General features: G+C 40.5%; 1 protein-coding gene across 1 annotated transcript in view; it reads left to right on the forward strand.

The window, feature by feature from the left end:
* jade2 (jade family PHD finger 2) overlaps positions 1-23,440 on the forward strand; it is a 201,167-nt gene that overhangs the window by 14,073 nt on the left and 163,654 nt on the right. Inside the window, 2 exon segments of the mRNA XM_034099362.1 lie at positions 15,199-15,262; positions 20,340-20,425. Of these exon segments, the coding sequence (XP_033955253.1) occupies positions 15,199-15,262; positions 20,340-20,425 (150 nt within the window).

The raw sequence follows: 23,440 nt of genomic DNA on the forward strand, positions 1-23,440 counted from the left end.
CAATAACGGAAATCTAATTCACTTTAGGGAGGCAACAGTCTGCAGTATTTGACATAAAGAGCGAACTTTCTCCTATCCGCTGGATCTCCGTGGAGCAGTCAGTGGGGGGGGGGGGGAAGACGGCTGATGGTGATGGTGATATCATTATCAGAGAGTGACTCACCACTGCTCTTAAATGGCTTTGAGTCTTGACGGGATGTGTATTAGGGTAATGGAGTAAGGTCGTGCACAAAACATTAAACTTGCCGGCTGAGATGTTAAGCGCAGCTGTGGTTTTTCTGTGTGCACTTCAGGGTTATTTGTGGTTTTGCACCTTTTTGTTGCAGCTCTTACTGTGTCAGAGGGCTCCTGTGCACAGCAGCTCATATTCCATTGAAATATATTCCATCAAGGCTTGCAGGTATTGCATTCTAGTTTCTCAAATATCCTGAAACAGAGTGCAAGTCTTTCATAAAGTATTATAGTATCACACATTTAAGGGCTGCAACTCTGGATTATATGTTGATTATTTTTCCATTGATACATTGTTTGGTTACCAATTTATGGAAAAATAATATGTCATCACAATCTTGCAGTGTCCAAGGTAACATCTGTAAACTTCCTGTTCGTCTGACTAACTGTGCAACAACATTTGCACAGTGGCTACAAAACATAGATAAACATAGCTTCATTACAGGAATCGGTGTGTACTTAGCATAGCTGCATAAGTCAATCGACAGAAAAACATTTGGTCTCGGCTAATTAGTAATAAACCAAGTAATTATTTGATGCATAAATGACCGATATGATTGTCTCAGGCTCTCTAATATGGAATTATTTGTTTTATATCATATTAAACTGGACATCAAACCTGCTGACAGACTTAAATTGCCACCCATAGAAATAAGCTAAACAGAAAATATGCAAATCCTAGGCTAATATGAAATACAGGAGCTTCAAATGTTTGCCTTTTTTGCTTGATAAAAATGTGATCAATCAGCAATCCAAATCAATTGCTAAATTAGTCAATTGACTAATCATACTAGCATATTTCCAACTATATATTTATAATAAACTTAATTTTGCACTAGAACTGAATTGTAAAATACAGATCTAGAGTCTTAACCATACACTTGTCATGCAACAGAGAGCACTTTCCAGTTTCCTCTTCCCCTTGAAATGACAGGTTGTTGAAGGATTATTTATGCCTATTTTATACCGAGCAAGAGAAATGTGTGTGTGTGTGTGTGCATGTCTTTCCAGCTTTCATGTCTGGCAGTGTGAGTAGGTTGCTGTCTTCTTTCTTGCACACCTGTTGGCACGCTCCTGATGAGGATGTTTGATGTGTGTGATGTATGTGTCAAATGTGTTTTTTTTCTTTCGTTTTTTCCCTTTTTCCTATACACTGTGAGTGTGTACGTGTATGCACCTGTGTTTGATGTTGAGGTAAATACTTGATACCTGACATCACACACACACACACACACACACACACACACACACACACACACACACACACACACACACACACACACACCACACACACACACACACACACACACACACACACACACACACACACACACACACACACACACACACACACCACACACACACACACACACACACACACACACACACACACACACACACACACCACACACACACACACACACACACCTACACACACATACTCTCTGACATTTTGATTATTTCAACTCATTCATAATAGTTGGCCTATTTCTCCCTTCTCTGTTTCCTCTTCCTTTCCTCTCCCTGGTCTCTCAACTTCACTTTATAAATCTTTGTGAATCTTTTCTTTTTGGTGCTCTATCTCTCTCTATACCTGTCAAACTCTTTTGTGTGAACCTCTCTCTCTCTGTTGCCTGCCTTTTTCTCTAACGGCTCTGTCCAAAAATCGTTTTGTGTGTGGGGCAAGATGGGTCTGGTAGGAGGATGAAGGAAGTAAAGTGAAAATAGACTGAAGGTGTGGCGTCTGTGTCACACACACACACACACACACACACACACACACACACACACACACACACACACACACACACACACACACACACACACACACACACAACACACACACACACACACACACACACACACACACACACACACACACACACACACACACACACACACACACACACACACACACACACACACACACACACACACACACACACACACACACACACAAGCCCATGCACATACAAACGCACACTCCTGTCTATCCCATCTCACCATGCCTGTCATTTTCCCCCCACGATGAAGAGGAAATATTCAGTGTCAGACAGTGAGATGAGAACAAACAGGAGGAAGAGAGGAGAACAGGTGAGAGAGAGAGAGAGAGTCAAAAATGCCAGATGGAGAGCTAACTAAGGATTTAGAGAGTAGCAGCTAAGGAGGGATGAAGTGACGGAAAGAGATGATAAGGCAGTCAGTTTAAGGTTAAATGTGGAAAAGTGAGAGATTGGGGAAAAAGCAAGAAAGTAGTGAAGGGAGAGCAGCTCTGTGTGTTTCTGCTGTGGTTGTTGCCAAATACTTTTTTTAGGCTTTTGATCCCCGGGCAGGCAGGTCTTATTCTGTGCAATCAGGGATCATAGAGAAAAGAATGACACACACTCACATGGGCGCATAAATAAACACACACAATAAATGCACCAATATACACACACACACACACACACACACACACACACACACACACACACACACACACACACACACACACACACACACACACAACACACACACACCACACACACACACACACACACACACACACACACACACACACACACACACACACACACACACCACACACACACACCACTGCCTCAGAGACATGGCTTGTTATGAAGCAATTTATATGCAAGGATACTTTATCAAACTGACTGACCTCTGGCTCCTCAAGGAGCTCTGAGCCCAGGCCAGTTATGTGTGTGAGTGTGTGTTTGTATTGTTAAGCAAACAGTTTCTCTTCCACAGACTTTTGTTGTTGAGGCTTGTGTCATTTCAAATGGTTGTGTAACTGCATGCACTGTAACTACAGATAGACTACCTTCATCATATATACTTTTTTTTAATGATTGTTGTGCTTAAATAATACTTACACAAAAATGTGTGTGTGTCCAGATGTTCCAGTAGTGCTTAATGTCTTGACGGGCAGACTACTACTTATCTCAAGGTGTGTGTGTGTGTGTGTGTGTGTGTGTCAGCCACCGGGTCTCTGCAGATACACTCTCTTAATAGATCATCATCACTGTTGTAGTGTCCTTAAGTGCTGCAAAGTGCTGCAAAAAGACACCAATCCACAGCAGTGTTTCTGCTGAAGTAAATGCACTGTCATCCACAGGGCTGACTGAGGGAGAGGACAGACAGGCAGAGAGACAGGCAGAGAGACAGGCAGAGAGACAGGCAGAGAGACAGGCAGAGAGACAGGCAGACAGACAGGCAGCCAAGCAGAGGGGTAACATACTTGCAGACAGACAAACAGATGGCAGGCAAATGAGTAGATGGGCAGAAAGGCAAAGAGTCAAGCAGACAGACAGACAGACAGAAAGACAGATGGCGAGCTTGCAGGCAGACAGACGGACACAATGACTAATGGGATGCAGCCAGTCAGACGGATTTGGAAGCTGGAAGACGGACGGACAAAAAGTCCAACAAACGTCCCGTCTTTTTTATTCAGACCAGATTATTCACTTCAATAATATTTGATATGTTGGATGTATTTTTCACTGCTTTAGTACTGACTGATGAAACCGTTGAATGTACAATGCAATCAATTGCCAACAATTTTGATAATAGATTTATTTATTTAAAAAGCAAGCATAATCTGGCTCCAGATACTGTGAGAATTGTTATAATATTCAGTTTTAGTATCCTTGTAAATTACATTTATTTTTCGGTTTTCGACTAGTGCAATATGTTCATTTATTCTTGCCTTTTGTAGACTGTATGCTTATGCCAAGATCTTCCAAAACCAAACAGCTATTCCTTTTTTGACACTTTATTTCTAATTTCCATCTGCAGTTGTCCCTCTATACTTGACTATGAAGCAGATATCTCAATGGCTGCACTAATAAAGCTGCAGTAAAAATGCACCTTGCAAATGCAGTAATTTTTTGCAGAAAACATACATATGGTCTTAACATCGAAGATTATCTTTATAACTATTGATCAAACTATTCCAAAATCCTAACTTTTTAGTGCGAGTGCAAACATACACAAGGAATTAAGGGAGACACCTCGTTTTTCTTATGTCGTGTCAATATTGCTAACCACTGTGTTGTTTACCCTTCTTAGTAGCTCAAATTAACATTGTTTTTAATCTGTTGCATTTTCGGTTTATTTAGATTGTCAGTGGCTAATACAAGCGATTCAAGAGGCATACAAACAAGTCGAATGAGGCTTAGTTTGCCCCATAAAGAAATACCTTTTTTAGATTGAGATCAGATGTTTAGATTAGACTATATGCCATTTCATCACATCACTGTTGCAGGGTTTCCGCTAGGATTTTTTCTCGCCGGTCAAATGTCCGGACAGAATTGATTTTACCTGACAAATTTGAAATGTTTCAATAATAATAAGAATTGTGTAGCAGAGTTTCCGTTAGCAGGTAATTACCGGACTAGGACCGGATATGCTGATGTTTAAAACTCAGTTAATGGGAGTCATTTTTATATTGCTTCAGTTTATAATCGTAACAGATCGAAAAAAATTCAGATTCATTTTTCAATAAATTATTCCACAAACAACATAATTATTACATTCAAAGAAACTACTTGTAGTCAAAAGTTTAAATTAACTTTGAATAATAACACGGATCCTCTCTTTTCCCCTCTCCCGCCCTCTCTCTCCTGACAGCCCGTCAGTTTCTCATGCAGCTGCTAAACAGTGGGCGGGGCTTCAGGTGATTATGCAGCAGCTGATCTCTCTCTCTCTCGTCAGGTTACGGCCCGTCCACACAGCAGCGTTAAAAAATCTTGAAAATCTTGGAGGTGTGCGTGTCTGAAAGATTGGGGATTTTTTGCGAGCAAACGCGACCAACAACCAATCACATGAATATCCCGCCCCCGACATACAAAGGAAAAAAACCCCGGGGATTTTATGCGAGCAATATATATATATTATATATATATATATATATATATATATATATGAACTCCCCAAACAGGCGAAAAACCTACCAGTTTCACCCACTGTCTCTGCCACCTCCCTCCATGCCTGGTTCCTCCGGTTTGTATCCCGGTAAATAGTCTGGTCGTAAAGAACCGGGTGATTTGCTACCGTAATTTCTCATTTGGAATATGAGGAAATGAACTGCGGTCTGGCTCTCCCAGCATACACGTGGTTTGATTGGCTAGCGCTTGTATGGTCCGATTTACATACACGGGATTTGATTGGCTGACGCTTCCACCTCAGCTTCAAAAGTTGAACATTGCTCAACTTTTGAATCCTGGAAATCCTGGAAATCCTGGAAATCTTCGCTTTGCTTCCCCACAATGCAGTTCGTCGAAAAGCGAGGCAACGTGACGTACCCATTCAAAGTGAATGGGCAGAAGCGTTGGAAGATTTTTTTAACGCTGCTGTGTGGACGGGCCGTTACACTTCACTCGCGTTTATGTCCATATCGATCAGATCCAGCTCTCCTGATCGGCCTTTATAGAGAGCACAGATCAAACTATTGAGAGTGAATATCGGCCGATAATGATCGGCGGCCAATCGATCGGAGCATCGGACATTTTGACCGGCAGGTTTTGAATTTACCGGTTTTTATTACATTTTACCAGCTAAAAACCGGTAATTACCGGCTAACGGAAACCCTGCACTGTTGACTTGTAATACTCTGAGAAGTTTTCACGTGCCGGTTCTCTCAGTTTGACTGGCTTCACTCTCACCTGCCCAAATGAGCAAGACTAAAAGGAAGAAATGCTCAGGAGTGCGAATAAGCTGCTATAAACATGCTGTGAGTGGGAGCACACCTTTAATCAGTTTATCAAGTATACACCATTAGTCTTCAAGCAGTAATAGCTGCTTTCAACCCAACTTTTTCCCCCAACGTCCAAATATTGGATGAAGCTTACCCTACTTTAAACTGTGAACTCGTGAAATAGCTGACGGCTGATTTCTTTCCCACCTGCACTTTGGTAATACGGTTGTTTTTATTTTGGACTGTTCTTTTGCACATTTTAGAAGAACTGTCCCCTTTAAACGCTCAGTCAGACTCTGTGCTCTCGGCAGTGTCATAGTCAGCTAATTAATTAGCTCCCCAGGCGCCTTGGCTTTCCCAGGCATGCATTAGTCACCTTCTCCTTGTTTGTCTTATAGTAAATGTTTTGGGCTGACACTAAAATATGCACAGAAATGTGGCTTACACCAGCTGATGGAACTCAAATGAGAGCTAGAGGTGGCTGTCTAAAAGCTAAATGTGTAGTGTGAGCAGGGTTTCAATTTCAGGTTTTAGCTTTATTTGTTACTTTTCTTCAGTGTTGTGGCATATACAGTTGAATGTACAGGATTGCTGCCTATATGCAATATTTGATGAAGTGGAATTTGAATGTCTTTTTTTATGTTGGAGGAAATACTATAATAGTTTTTAACCATAATTGCATGAAAGTACCGCTCCTAAGGTCTGATTTGCACAGACTGGGCTTGATTGACATCTCCGTTTACCCTGTTAAAATTCTCATTGTTACAAGGAGTTTTGTGAAATGTCTAAACTAGACTATAAGATTACATTTAATAAACAATTTCCTGATGATGTCCTTCAGCTTCAGCAGAGTGATGATAACCTTTGGATCAAGCCAAATTCTGCTTGTTCAGTTATAGCCACACTTTTGGCCATTTCCTCTGTGTTGTTTGTACATGTTAGTCTGTGTGTGTGTGCGTGTGTACTGTGCACACTGTGTATTGTTTGGCTGCCATTCGTTGCCCCCCTGGCTAATGTGAGCAATGCAAGAAAAAGAGGCCATAACCCAGTCACATAGCTCTTTAATGTAGTGTAGCTTGGCCACAGGGCAGCAGACAGCATGCCAACTGTTACAGTGTGTGTGTTTTATTTGTGTTTGCCGATGTATGTTTATACAAATGTTATTCCATCCGTCTACTCAGCCACCACAGTCAAGTTAAGCTGGACAATTTGTCCACATGGTGCCTGTTAGCATGTGTTTAAGCCTCTTAAGCCTCTTATACCTCATTCACACCAACGGTGTTTCAGGGCCGGTTCGGAGCTGCAGCTTGAAAAGCACCGGGTTTTCCTGTTCACACCGCAGCGGAGCAGCCTCTTAGCTCCGGAATCCGGTTCGTTTCAAGCACCAAAAAATTGCCCGGCTAGAGCAAAAGCACCGCATACATCACGCTTACGTCGAGGCGGGGGCAGGGGTGGGATCAACTCCTGAACAACAACAAGAAGCCCGTGTTGTATCCAGTTTGTACACAACGATGGAGAAACTTAACAAGCTGCAGTGGTCCACTGAAGAGACCAGCTACCTACTGGGAATCTGGTCTTCCGAAGAGGTACAGAGGAAGCTGGAGCACAATCGGCTATTGTTGTTGTTGTTGGTGTGAGCTGTGAGGGGTTTCCGCCCGGTTTGGCTTATGAAGCAGGCACGCAAACGGTTACGTCATGATACAAACGATGACGCAATGACGCAGCACCAGTCGGACTCTAGGCGGTGTGAAAAGAGCCGGAGCTAAACCGAAGAACCGGTTCTGAACCTGAAAAAGCTCTAGCACGGAGCTTGAACCGGAGTTGTGTTGGTGTGAATGAGGTAAAACACACCCAGCCGATTATCGGCGTTGATAGATGTCAGGCGTCGATGAGCATCGTGTCGCCCTACTCAGATTGGTGTGTACTGCACCGTCGTGTCTTTTCGGCCGTGCCGACACCTTCCGCCGCTGATTCGACATGTTGAATCGGGGGGGGCGTCGGCCAAATAAATCACTCTGATTGGCTGTTCAGCTTAGCAAATCAGTGCATGAGAAGCGAAACGGAAGTGAGGGACCCAAACAAACTATTAAGAAGGCAAATCTGAGATTTCATTTAACTCCTACTCTCGACACAGGATCGGGAAAGCCCCATGAGCTTCTCGCTGTAGAGTGAAAATGGAACGCACACGCTATTTGTTGTTTGTTGCTTGGCCGTCGGCTGAAGTCTTTGCGGTGTATTCCAGTGCAACACATGGCCAAGACGCAGGAGACGTTCCGTCGGGACGTGTTCTTTGGTGTCAGTTTGGTGTGTAGTAGAGGCTTTTACACACCCTTGACAACAATTCAACACATGACCTTAGACAAAATTGCATTCAGGGTGAAACATTTACTTTTTCTTGTCAATTGGCCTTATGGCTAGTGAATGTTCAGTTTTTACCAGCCTCTCAATACATTACATGTATGGATCTCATTTTATATCCTGCTTGCAGTAAAAGTCCAACCTATTTAATTAGCATAGTAACAAGGAACCCTTTTTCCCCCATATTGCTTAAGACAAATAGTTCATATTCACATGAATAGCTTATTATTTAAATTCATGAGCTCATTAGCAGAGTAAGTCTGGTTTAATATAGCGAGGCGATTTAAAGCAGGATGTAAGGAGCTTAAGGTTTAAGGCGGGTCTTGTTTTTAGTACTTAGTGCATTTCTCTGCTTGTTGTGGTTTTAAACTGTACATTTGTGCGTTGAAATGTTATTTAGTTTTTTGTAGACATGAGCAGAGCTTTTCTGTTGCCTCTGTGAGCTGTTTGCCATCTTTCTCCGTTTATCTGTTTTAGGCATATTTCTTACTGTCTGGATTTTATCCAATCTTTCTGTCTCCCTTCATCTTTTGGGTCATCACTCTTATTTTTGTCTTGAATGATCCCTTTTCTCTCAGTCCACTATTGATCTCGGAATTTCTCTTTTCTTGTTGCCTTTTCCGACTACATTACATCCTTAATTTAACCAGGGGATCTTTTTGTTTTATTTATTTGTCAAAAACGTTCAGACCAACCAAAAACCACATTTGTTGTATTTATTTTAGTTTGATATTGTTTTCTCCCTCTTATAGCATGGTTTCATTGATTCTGACAGCTGTTTGCCTCCAGCTATTCTCCTGCTTCAACTCTGACAAAGTACAGGTTCAGTTTGGGATCATGATGCAACACTACAAGTAGTATGACATGGCAGTTTAACAATGCTGCACTGCTATCAATTGCACTATCAATTATTCTGCCTTATATTTTTCTATTTGAATCAATACATTTTTCTCATTTGGTCCAACTGACCTTCCCCAAAACAAAGTTTACTATAATTACAGAAACAGCATATATACTCAACATAGAGATAGTCTAATCAGTGTTTCTCTTTGAAGCCATTTTTGCTTAACATATTAAGTTGAATAGGTATTTAATTTTCAAACAGTTTGTAGTATAATGCAGAATAACATACTATTGTAAAATCTTATATAAGATCATGTACAAATATAATATTTGGACTTACAACCTGAGAACCTGAATTTGTGTGTTGCTAAGATGTTCCTGTTTGTCCCGCCCTGGCCTCCAGGATATGTTGCATTCCTGGGTTTAAACAAGTTAGATCCATCCAACTCATCCGGGGTGCGTTCACACCTGCCTTGTATAGTCCGGTTTAATCGAACCCTGGTGCGTTTAGCCGCTTGGTGCGGTTCATTTGGGTCGGTTTGAACACAATCCGAGACCTCTTAAGTGAACTAAACAACCGGACTCTGGTCCGCTAAAATAGGTGGTCTCGGAGCGCTTGCTTGCGAACTCTGGAGCGGTTCATTGCTGGTGTGAACGCAGTCCGCACCAAAACATAGGAAGCGCAGTATTTACGTGTCACAAGAATATCTTCAGCGAAAGAGTCTTTCAAGACATCCGCGGTTGTTTAGTTAAGAGTGAAGCAGAATGAAGTGTTGAACAGTGTCGTGTAAAGTAAAAATGTTCCGTCAACTACATAAAAGTAAGAACACCTGTCGTCGGTGAAACGCCCCTCCTTACTGCAGAACGTCTCTCAATGTGTTATAATGTTTTTTAACTGACGTTGTCTGATTATATAATCATATGCGCGGGCCGCTAGTGTCTGTTGATCTCCAGATTAACAGCAGCATGAGAATAACCTGCCGAAAGTGCCGATGCTCCATGGCGGAGGCTCCGGTAGAAATTGCCGGGATTTGCGTTTTTACCCCCTTAATGTCAGACCAATGGTTGAACAGCATTTCCGTGCACATGACTTGTGTTTAAAGTTTATAGTCCGTTTGAGTTTTTCCCGTGTGAACGCAAACCGAACCTTCTGAAAAATGAAACAATGTAACAAACTGTGGTCTGGTGCGCACCAGAGAAGCGGTCTATTAGGTGTGAATGCACCTGTACCAAACATAAGACTTTTGACTCATCCTAGGATTTCTGTCTTTTTAAAACTTAAAGAAACGTTTTGTTGTATTGCATGTTTTTTAAAAGAGGGCAACTGTAGGACCTTGGTGTTAAAGGTGTAGAAGAAGTAGATTTGCTATTTCGGTCCACAGACTTGGCAACTAGCAAAGTCAAAAGTCAAATAAAAAACAAAGATGGATTTAAAAAAAAAAAAGATGTGACTTGAAGAATATGAATTCTGGAGATAGAAGCACGGAATTCCTGTACCATCTGTTAAAGCAGACCGACTGTCGCACACTGTTTCTCTCGCTCAGTCTTCTTTTTGTCTTTTTTTGTGTTCAGAAAGTAACCCAGTGCAGACCTGGCGTCTGGTTCACTGCACTGATTGAGATAAAGTTGTACATTTGAGAGTCTTTCGCGCTTCCCTTTTCTCCTTCATCCACTGATTGAGACAGGGTACTCTGTACTGAATCAGAAAGAGAGAGAGAGAGAGAGAGACTTGGGAACTGAGGAAGAGTGAAAGAAAAAGTAGGATATCAGGTGGTCAGAAAGAGTGAGGGAGAACATGAACTTAAAGACTTTCTTGGCAGTTGCAGAGCTGTGAGTCCGACTCTTCCCTTAGGTGATCCTGCTCCAAAAATGAAGGGTGGGTTTTTTTAAGCAGATACACTGACATTTCCAATTACCATCAGTTCTTTCACTTTAACGGCCAGTGGTTCTCCATTTTTACATGAGCATTCAGAAATACCGGGCTGCCACCAGGACAAGAGGTTAAAGAGACTGTCCTGTCAGCTTACAATCAAAGGTTCAGCTGCCACGACAGCTATGTGACAGAGACACTGAATCTGGTCACTAAAGATACCAGCAGACAGAAAATGCCTGAAATAGACATGTTGCAATTATCAGTTAGTGGGAATTAATATAAAAAAGTCAATAAATGACATGAAAACACATTTATTGGTAACCATTTTACAATGACACAGTCTGTGGCTAGTTGACTTAACAACTTAAGCACCAACAATTTTGTCACAGTGGTTGGTGGTCCTCAAATCTGGTCAAAACGGCAAGAAAAAGCAGTGTTGCAAAAGAAAAAGTGCAGCACAGAGAGAAAATCATCAGATTTAAGTCCAATTTTCCCTTTGGAGTATGCATACAATCCAGCAAGTGTTCGGCTTATGCTTGGAGTTTGTGTTCAATAAAGCTCTTTCCAAAAAGTGGAACCAAAACCGCTACAGACATGGTACAAAAATCGAAATGTTTCTCCAACAGCTGCTGTAACAAAAGGAACAACAACAATAAAACAAGATCATAGGGAGAATCAAAAGCCCGTCTCCACACAACAGGGAATGTTTCTCTGGATTTTCGCACTTTACCAAGCAACGGTTGGTTAGTGTTGTCAGCAAACCAAATGAAAACCAAATGTCAGCTTACTAGCCACAAACGCATTGATATGTCAGTGTGAAAACGTTCCCTCTCTTTGGAGACGTGGGTGTGGTTGACTTAATGTATTTTTTCTTCCAAACTAAAGTGACAACCATCTGTTAAATACAAAACCTGCTATGAAATATATGGCATAAAACAGTGTCTTCAGTGCCTTAATAATAAATATAATGTACATGTTCAAGCAGCAGCAGCTTACTTAGGAACTTGATGAGCAGGGAAAGGTGAACAATGCACTTCAGGTAATAGTTTTGTCCAAAAGTGGCATTTTAAATAAACATGCCAGCCTGTACAAAACTCAATTATTTACATTTAAAAGCACTTCCACCAAAGTTATTGAGATTTGTATACAACAGTATTTGATATCAGATCTGTAATTCTTAGAGTGCATATTTGAAAAGCTCTGTTTTGTGTGTTGGTGTTTTGTAAAATAAATAACTATGTCAAGGTTTATGGAATTCCACCATCATTAATGTTATACACCTGCATTTTTCTTACTGTGAAACATTTTCCTACTGTGAAATGTCAGAAAGGCCTATTGCGCTTGACTGACTGTTGATCTCTAAAATCTTCTGGGAGCCAGCACTATGACTCTACACATTTCCCACCCTCGAGCTCTAGTATGTGTAGCCTTTTTGATGGAGTTTCTCTGGGAATTCAACTGAGCTTTCTGCATTTATGGGTAATGGAGAGAGCAAGAAAAGAGACAAGTTTCACCCTTGGAGCTACGTTAGGACTTGCATAGCAAAAATTGCTCATAGCTCCTTCTTGACTTCTTGACTCACAAACTAAAACAATTGAGTTTACAACATTTTGGAAGCATTAAAAAGGCCTGCAGATAACAGAAGCTGCTTATAATCCTGACCTGATTTCTCCATTTTTAAAACTTGTACGAGTTTCTTAATAGTAATGCAACAAATCAAAGTATTCACATTGATCGATCGAACCTGGCTTAATTTGACTAATCATAACACACAACCCTCCACAGCTCTAGCCATACACATCAAATATGTGGGTAAACACATCTTTGTCTTTCGTTCGTTTGGTTACATCAGAAACAAGAACCGATAACACTTCTAGTTCTCATGCCCTTTAATACTTCTTGTTTTGTAAGGCTGTGGTCCTTTCCGCCACATAATACCCTGTTCTTGTAAATGCTTCTAATAACATTTTAAAGCAATCCATGTAGAAGTGCGGTGTAACAAGTAGATCCTTTTTTATAGCACATTTTTTCTTACTGTTCAGATTTTCCTTTGGGTGGTCAGGGGAAAACTTGATTGGGCTGAAAAAAAAACCCCTGGTACCCTGAGTGTGGTTTAAGTGGGTTGCCTCAGAGTTTAACAGGCGAGGGGAAACCCTGAGATAAATCCAAGCGTGCAGACTTGAAGTCAGACAGACGTAGCATAGTGGAGGAAGTCAATGATGTACTTAACAACTCTCCTCAAAGGCAGGAAGACGAGGGTGAGCAAGACAGATGGGGGGGGGAAAGGTGAAAAGATAGATAGAGAGAGAAGCGAGAGGGAGGCTTTGGAAGTCAATAATGTGCTTAACCTTACTCTGCAGACTCCTTGTGTCGCTGTTATTGTAAGGAAGAGAAGATAGGATGGTAGGACGTAAAGGAGAAAGTGGAAACGAGTAAGATGGAAGGACATGGGAATGGAAATAGTCAGAGGCAGCAGAGAAGCGCTGTGTTTTTCTGTCAGCATAAATGTCAGAGTAGTTAAGTGTGTGCAGGGCAGGCGGGGGGGCCGGGATACAGGAAGAGCCCCGTATAAGAGGGAATAGCCCAGTTTTATAGCCACATAAATCTCTGTTCCCCACACTGGAGGTTGTAACCCACCTCCTCCTCTTTTGGCCTTCCTTCCTCGGTGTAGCGGTTCGCTAAAACCTCCTTTTGACTTCTTGACTCTGTCTGCCGCTCTCTTTTGCTTCATTTCTCTCTCTTTCAGACTCTATTGACCCATGCCCTCCTTTTTCCCTCTAAGTGCCACTTTATATATTCTTCCATTGACCCTCATGCAACCAGGGCAAGCCTATAAAAACATTTCTTGAGGCTGTTTTTTTTTGTTGCCTCATTGATATATTTTCCCTTTTTCCCACTTAAAACCTTTGTCAGGGACCCTCTAAGTATGAATATTTTTTAAACCAAGATACCTTTTTAGTACATCTCTCAAAACAGACCATTTTAAGTGTTGCTTTTCATAATGCCTGTTTAAATCAATCAACAAATCAATGTTACGAGTGTGGAAAACACCACAAGTCATAACATGTTAATTGAATTCTGATGGCATTCTCTTTGCAACACTTTGAACACATGAACACTTTTCATCACTTATCACTGTTTATCACTCAAAATACAAGTAATTTAGGTCACCTATTATGCAAAATCCACTTTTTCACGTCTTTTATACATACTGTAAATATCTGTCCCCTCTGTGTTAAGGGATTCGGAAAGTTTCATGAAAAAATATCCTCTCTTTTTGTTCTGCTCCAACGATATAAAAACATGTCAGTCTTTGTATATATCTGAGACCTATAATATATTGTTAAAAAAATAGTTTTATAGGGGACCTTTGCGCCTGTTGAATGTAGTGTTGCTTCTGCTAACAACTTCTGCTTTGTTGTAAAAAAGTTATGTTTACATTCAGTGTTACTCACCAAAACACATTGTGTGTATCCTTGAGATCTAACCAACTTGTTGTTGAATGCATTTAGTTTCGTGCCCTGCCTTCTGCTAAGTGGCATACCTCGTTCCAGAGATACAAGAAAGCACATTTTTATTGCAGATAAAATGTTGAAATAGTCTGTCATTGTAGTTTGTGGATGAACTGTAGTTGAAAAGTTAATTCTGTAGTGATCTGGCTGAATTCAATGTGTTTGTTAAATAGAGATGTTCTTATCACAATATGAAGGTGGCATTTGAATTTCCTTATTCATAGAAACACAGAAAAAAAGGTTCTTGTCTTCTGCTGCAACACTTCAAAGGGTGTCCTGTTAAGCTGGTTAAGTATTTTTTCCTTTGTAACATAATGAAGAAAGAAGTACCTACAGTATGCACAAATGGGGACCTTATACCAGTTATAGTTAGACCAATAGCTTCTAGTGAATACTGCAGGAGGAATTTACAGACCACATATACAAGGACTCCCACTGTATGTGCAGAAACAGAACAACTGTATCATTGTGACGAGGGTCCGAGGCGCTCATGTGTAAATGCAGATCAAGTCAGTTTACTCTGGCCGGCTGCCGGCCGGAGGCTCTGACAGATTGGTGCCACCAGCGCATTATTTCATTAACACTTGTGTTTTCATGGTGAACATCTTCTCACTCGTAATTTTTCTCTCTCTCTCTCTCTGTCTTGCCTCCCCCTCATCCCTCCCTCTCTGCCACCATGACAGATGGAGAGCGAAAAGAAGAGGAGGAAATACTCCACGAGCAGCAACGACTCCGACACCACCGACAGTAAGTTGAAGAGAGAGAATCAGGGAGTGTGTGTGTGTGTGTGTGTGTGTGTGTGTGTGTGTGTGTGTGTGTGTGTGTGTGTGTGTGTGTGTGTGTGTGTGTGTGTGTGTGTGTGTGTGTGTGTGTGTGTGTGTGTGTGTGTGTGTGTGTGTGTGTGTGTGTGTGTGTGTGTGTGTGTGTGTGTGTGTGTGTGTGTGTGTGTGTGTGTGTGTGTGTGTGTGTGTGTGTGTGTGTGTGTGTGTGTGTGTGTGTGTGTGTGTGTGTGTGTGTGTGTGTGTGTGTGTGTGTGTGTGTGTGTGTGTGTGTGTGTGTGTGTTCATTTATTTTTCCGTCCCTTTTCTACTCATTAACACTTTTCCCTTTTTAAAACATGTCTCCAATATAAATATGAATATGTAGCCCAAGCAGCTTTTATGCAAGATCAAGAACAAGGGCTGCTTTTAAGAGAAAATAAATGTCTTGCCCTTGCAGGTGTAAAGACTGTGCAAGAGAGATTTATACTAGCCACAAGAAAGAAAGAAGTGGTAAAAGAAAAATGAAGTAACCTTTATTCTATAGAAATCACATCAGACAAAGAGTAATAGGCACTTAAGAACGCCACTGAATCAGTTATTTAATATAAAGAAACAGAAATATACGCCTACATATAAGTAAGTGTAGATTCTTAGACAGTAGAACTAAGCAATAATCCTGAATTATATCTCTTTATTTGTAAAGGCAAATGATAAAGAGGCAAGAAATTATGATTTGGGTTTGTTAAACTGGATTTTGCTGAGTTTTCCTCAGTAAAATATCAGCTGCTTTTTCTCTTCAACTGGTCCTCCGGTGGTGTTGCACAGAGTGAATGAAATGTTTCATGTCATTTTATTTTTCGAGTTTGATAACCTCAGTCAAATCCTAAAGCTGATTTGCGCCTCATTGCCTCTAAAAGCTGACTGCTTGATGGCTGCAGCTTTAGTAAATGACGCGGCTTTTACATTAAGAAATTGAATAAAACCTGCATCTCACATCTGGGAAAACATAACAAACCTTTTAAAACCTTTTTAATTAGATTTTTGGATTAACTATGAGTGTTTGTTCTATTGATGCACTCTTCTAGAGTCTCCCTCAGCTAGACGTATGAATTGACATATAGACAAGGTATTCTCAGTTTTCTTTTGGCACATTTTTCTTTATTTCAGAATATAACATTTTCAAGATTTATGTACTGTACATATTTTTTCTCTTTTTGGAGAATTGCAAAAAGGCAAATTTCCCTTTACAATGTAAAAGGAAATTCAACACATTAAACAATTTATCTGTCAGAAACAGTCCAGATAATTGCTTATGGAAGTTAAAAACATTCTTAACCCTCCTGTTGTCTTCGGGTCAAATCTGACCGATTTACTACTTTCATCAATCATAATAATTAACATTCGATTACATTAAGGCTTTATGATATCCTTCACAGTAAACATTTGAACATATCAAATTGCTGATCACCACTTTCATTGAATTTTGGATGATTTAGTCAACTTTGTAACACCCATGGTGTTCCCGGTCTCTTCCATGATCATGATGTTCCGTTAAATGTCTGTTTCCTTGTATCTTATCTTAAATATTTGTCCTTGTTGATGTTATCGTATTGTATCGGAACCGTATCAGTATCATATGTAATGAGGAGATTCAGAAGCCTCTTTAATGTCAGCAAATATTTTGTATTTGTTTGTTGATCATTGTCGAAATATTATTAATGTCATCCTTAAATACAAAAATAGCCTCTGGTGGATGGAGAAACCTTTTAAACATATGGATTTCAGCTTAGTTACATGGATTTGTATTTATATTGTTTTGTTATCTATGTATTGGGATTGGGTAAAGCCAGAGCTTTGGAAAAGTGTGCAAGTAAAAGCTTGGTGTCAATTTAAGTTGCTGTTCTGAAATCATTTTATTTTGTTCATCCTTTTGCATGAGAGAGTTCAATTGTTCCTTCAGCTCCATTAATACAATGCATGCGAGGCACATCACACTGGACGTGTTGTGCATTTTTTTATTCTTAAATAAAGGCCATAATTGGTTAAATTCATAACATAGTGTTTGTATGCAGATACCAGATTCCTGTCTTGGTGCATGTTAGTGTTTTATAATCTGCTGAAATCACTGAGTCACTGCTCTGTTCTCTCTGTCACTCTCTCATCAACCCCTTTCCCTCCTTCTCTGTCCTTTTCTCACTCTTAATCACCCACTCAAAACACACACACACGCACACGCACACGCACGCGCACTAGATGTGTTCCCCCCCCTTATGTGCCCATTTCCCCATGTGAATCACACCTGGCACACGCAATACATGTTCAGTGTCTATTCTTTGTATATTTACTGCAGTTGTTCATGTATACCAGTAGTCTGATACAATATTTACAGTTTGAAAGGGTGTTAAATGGAATTTGGTGATGATTAATGGTTTTTGTGTTAATGTAATAGCAGTTCAAACAGGACCAGTCAAATTTGACCGCGAACACCAAAGTAAGGGGGGGAAACAAAGACAATAGGAGGGTTAAAATAACCTTTTCCTTATAAGATATATACTCATCAAGATTTACATCTGTAAATAGAGGAATTCTGTGTAATTTAATGGTTTAAACGTATAAAAAAACCAGTTTAACTGTAGCCGGGGCGACTACATGGAAGTGACCTCGTGCAGGTTTAAGTGTTATGTGGTCACTGGTCTGCATGTATAATTATTTTACAGCAGGTTTAACAGGCAGCCTTTTCAGACCTGATTGAGCCACCCTGTGCTGACGGCCGCACTCTTCGCTTTATAATTAGCCGTTAGCCGTTATAGCTTCCCCTGGCCAGTGCAGCGTGGGCTCCAGCTGCATCTGCTGACTGGAGGTTATCAGGTTTCTAATTGAAGAATGCCCATGATAATGTTGCCTGCCATGCACCAAGCAGGGCTTTTAATTAACACACGGACATGACGGTAACCTCCCACTGCGCTGCGGCCCGCTCCGTTATCTGGCCACACAGTGATGATGAGGTGCAGCTGTCTCGTGGGGCATGTAGATATCTCTCACACACACACACACACACACACACACACACACACACACACACACACACACACACACACACACACACACACACACACACACACACACACACACACACACACACACACACACACACACACACACACACACACACACACACACACACACACACACACACACACACACACACACACACAATATAGTTGAGTGCAGACAGTTCTCCCACAGATGTGTCTAGATAGATAATGTGCATTCAACAGCATAGATAAACACATATTTAAAATGCCACCCCACCCCTTTTACTGTTTTTTTGGTCATTTCATGTGTTTGTCTTGAGCAAAGTAGAGTCTCTTTTATTCTTTAGACACTCTCTCTTTCACACACACACATACACAAGCTGGGAGGTGGTAGTCCAATCCAGTCTCACAAAAACATAGTTACATACATAGTTTCACAAATACGCCTCTTAAATTGTGAAATGGCTTCCCTCCACATTCATTTCTAATGGCCAGTGTCCATGTGACATGAATGGAGGATCAATTTGTAAATAATGTGATCAAACCCAAACATGGCTGTCAATTCACTCCATATTTCCTGTCATGCTGTGGGAGTTAAAGTGTGTTTTTGTGTGAGTATATGAAACTGTGCAACTGAGAGTTTGAGACATTAAATCAATGCATGCAACATGTGTGTGATGGTGGGAGAAACTGTGAGCACGCATATGTGATAAATACGAGGAAGTGTTAACATGTTTATGTATAGCACACTGTATATGTTTAAGTGTGAGTTATGTATGTCTGTAGGTGTGTGTGTAGGGAGAGAGGCAGTCTGTAATTTTGTAGAAAAGTCTGACAGAAGTTCTGCCCTCTGTGCTGTTAGTTGTTTAGACGTCACAAGTAAAATTAGCACGGTGGCAGCACTGCTGTGGTGTCGAGGAAATATGTTGAGTGGGAGGCAGCACACAGACACACACGCATGCACACACATGCATACATAAATGAACACACACAGTCATGGTCACAATGTGTTATATTACACAGTATTGGAATATTTGAGTTTTCCATTATGCCTGTGTGATCACTGATGTAATTTAATTGCCAATGTGATGTAATATTTAATGACAGCCTCCTTTGCGGTGCACATATAAATGAGCTTCTGGCTATCTGATGCATGGTGATGTAATTTAAAACATATATAGAAAAAAACAGCATCAATTTAAATTACAAATAGACACTCTGTTAAAATATATGGCACCAGAAAACACATACAGGGCTGCTGATTGAAGCGGTGGGTGGGATATTGGCAGCAGTGTCAGTTAATTGCCATTAAGTTGTGTATTAATGAGGTTGTAAAGACCACAGTGGACTAACTGCTTAACAAGATGCTATTTATACTGTCATTACTTATTAAACCTCTTAATAGATCATCATCAGTCGGCTTCAATTAAAGAGCTCACTCAGTGGTAGTACTGCCATGGGCGTCAAAAAGTCACGGGCAAGGTCTTTTCTGCTGATTTCTTTTAGTGCTTCTCTGCATTGTTTGGACTGCCTCCATCAGATTCATCAAAGCCCTTGAATTCTATCACATTTTAAGAACTCTTAAAAAACAATGAGCCGCTTTTTGCTCTATATTAAGTCATTTGCTGCTGTTTGATGATGGCTGATGTTACTGTGTTTTTATTGTGTTTGTGTTGTAAACCCTCTCTGCAAAACCAAGTTCTCCAATGGGACAATAAAGTGTCTTTGGATTGAATTTGAACGCACGCTGTGAAACATGAAGTCTGATCCAGAGTTGTTCTTCATTCCCCCCCCCCACTTTAAATCATGATTCACACTCATGAATGCACATTCTTTACAAATCAAACACAGATTAAGTTTGTCTGATGTTCTGCTCCAGATGACTGAACACTGTTGTCTTTACAACTGGGTCCCAAGCTGTGCTCATTTGTCAACAAGAAAGATGTGCACGTTTTAGTACAATTTAAATAGACGTTTGCTGGTTCTTATTACACTGAGTATGCTCTTCCTTTTATTCTGTTTCTGCAGGTCAGATGACGTTGTGGTCAAGGTCATCCAAGAATACGGTCACCAGCAGCACATGGGTCCGCCTCCAGCACAAGAAACCATCAGAGGTAAGTTAGTGTGGCAGTTTGGTTCGATGACACGGGCATACATTGTACACAAAATGTGTTTAATGAAATGCAGCCTCTGTTTGGCCCACACAAGCTCACAGTTTTGCTCCACTTGACTTGCTGTCTGTTATTTGCTGTGGCTTTGCTGAATTGTCATAAATGGTCAGATTCCAGCGTAATGTCTGGTTGTTGGGTTTGCTGAACATTGGCATGATCTACAACTTTTATGACCCAGTAGCTAAACCCATAAATTCCTCTTCTGGCTTTTAAATTCCTGAAACATTTCTCAATTTCAAGTTTTCTTGTAAAGGCCTTAAAATGGCTTGGGTTTAACCCTACACCTTTGCCTTATTTGGTATGCATGTAGTTATATTATGACTATGCACATGTATCTGGTTGAAACTGAGACCTTCTAGTTAAACAACATGTCAAGGTTAAATGTATGGAACCATGTCAGGATTCATTATTAGTTCTACAGCAAAACCAATCTCTTCTTGGGTAAAACTTTAAAAAATTGCTCTGGATTATCGATATTGCAATCCCACATTTTCTCTTAAAATGTAGCTAGGACATTACACTTTTCCTCTGATAGCCCTTGTTTCTGAAAATATGGAAAGCTCTTCCCCACAAGTAATCCTTTTTAGCTGTGATCCAACGCCATTGAGTTGACTTTAGACTTGGGAAAACCCTGATCCAGCAACTGCAGTCACTTCTTTACTGAAACAAACAGTTATGTCCAGATTAAATACAGTCATCTCCGCCACCACAGCTAAATCAACGAGACGCATGGATGGCACAGATTGGTTGGCTAAAATACCATGTTGAAACATCCATATGCTCATGATGAATGATCCCAAGGACTCTCAAATGACCACCCTGAGGAAGAAACTGGCATAATCCAGTTGAAACATGGTGCAGTGAACCAGTTGTGGCGCAGCTTCGCCTGCCGCCATCACACATTCCTCCCACTCAGTGAAGTGCGTTCAAATCTGTTTGAGGGGAACTTGTCTCTTGAGTTTCACTTCAAAAATAACTGCCATTTGAAACAAAATACATCTAATCTTAAAAATGGGCAGGGGAGATTTTTGAATAAAGGAGAAGAACCTTTGATGGCACCTCTCAATTTCCAAAGATGTTCAGTAGAGCACCTTCAACAATGATTTGTTTACAAAATGAATTAATACAATTTGTAATTTGCACTCCCCCCTGCTGTGACCTCTCCCCATTCTTCCTCCAAAAAAGGCAAATGGGTCTATTTTTTTAAAAAGTTTAATAGTATAACATTTTAGAAAGGAGAATCAATAGAGCTAAATGGCATGCATGGCCCTGAACCACCCCGAAGTACAAGTCATCAGCAGAGCATCTGTCATGTCTGTGCATTTGAAGCTTCCTCCCCCTCAGCTCTATCCAGTTAACCACAGACTGTTGGAAGGTCCTGTCAGCAATCAGTCTCTCAGTAATTACTACTGTAGCTCCCCGCTCTGACCCGGGCCTCGGATTAAGAGCTGGGGGCCACGTTCCCTTTCATACCGCGGCCTTGTCGCCTTGCTCCAGGGCACACTGCTATAAAAAGGAAGATGTTTTGCAGTGAGTGACAGGAAAAGGTTGAATAAAGAAAAAGGGGTGGTTGACATCTGACAGGTTCAGTTTCTTTTCTACGCACATGTCAGAAAAGCTTAACTTGTTGAATGTGAAAAGTGTGTTGTCTTGCTGCTGGAGAGAGTATATCATTCGCTACTTGCACTTCTTTTGTACTCTCATACTTGATAACATTTTATTTTGACCATGTTGTCAATGAATTTGAATTCAAGAATATTGCTTTTAGGGTTTTTTAAGTTCAAAATGGCATTCAGTGAATGTTCTGTAATTCCAGAACATCATGTAATTGCAATGCATTGGATCGAGACTACAAACACATGCAACAGACGCAGCACTCTTAGGAAGATTTAGACACTTGCTTAAAATATTATTGCTAATGTAATTCTGCCAAAAATATATATTAAAGCAACTATTCATGTTCTTCAGCTGAAGTGATACACTTTTCAAGAATAACCAGCCCTTCAGCCAGAAGGTAAAGTCTAAACTAAGGGCTGTCAGTGTCCTGAGGCAGGAGCAACAGCCTGTTGTATGTTTAACATGTCAAAGGTCATGACCCTGATTGAATGACATGTCTCTTTTGACTAAGATAACAATACTTAAGCTAAAGCAAACATTGGAGGTTGCTATTTTTGGCTCTGTTATGCAATTTACTATTCTTCAGTTTGGCAGAGAGGAGTGTCTCTTTCTTTGTTCTCCTGTCAAGGATATCTGCATCGTACCACTTTAATAGTTTCACTGTGTTAAAGAAGAGAGAGTTTCAGAATGTCTTGAAGGAGTGAGAGTGCTGTAGACTGTTTTACTTTTGACCTGACTCACTAAAAGAATAAGGATTGTCTTTGTATCTGAACAGTGGGTCAATCAGGCTAAAATAGATCTTAGAAACATGGACAAATTGACACATGTAAAAATGTCCATTTACATGTGTCAATTTGGTGTAAAACTAATTAACAAGCAAGTAGAAGTCCAATTTTCAAGTGCCAAAAAAGTCTGTAAATGGATGGTACGAATCGGTATTTTGTCACAGCAATATTTAAGGACTGGGTTGCAGTATTTAATTAATCCATTATGTTCAATAACAAACTGGTTTATATTAAAGTACATCGCATATTTAGTTTTCTTTGGCATTTTACATAAATGTCAATTTGAATTTGTGAGTTTGCATACTTTCCGTGTCTACGAATCTAATTTGATGTTGGATGTGGGAGCCAGACATATCCAAATCCAAATCACTTTTGAAATGATCAACGAAAACTAAAAGCACATTTAAAAAAGGGTGGTAATCTAAGGGAGTCAAATATACTAATCAGTGCATCCCTACTGCGAAGAAGATTGAACAGTGGCTCAATGCAGACATGTTTATGGAATGATACTCACCCTGGTTGAGGGAGGTGTGGCGAATAGTAAACACTACGGCCT

Source organism: Pseudochaenichthys georgianus, chromosome 14 (genome assembly GCF_902827115.2).
Source record: "Pseudochaenichthys georgianus chromosome 14, fPseGeo1.2, whole genome shotgun sequence".
NCBI classification, from domain to species: Eukaryota; Metazoa; Chordata; class Actinopteri; order Perciformes; family Channichthyidae; genus Pseudochaenichthys; species Pseudochaenichthys georgianus.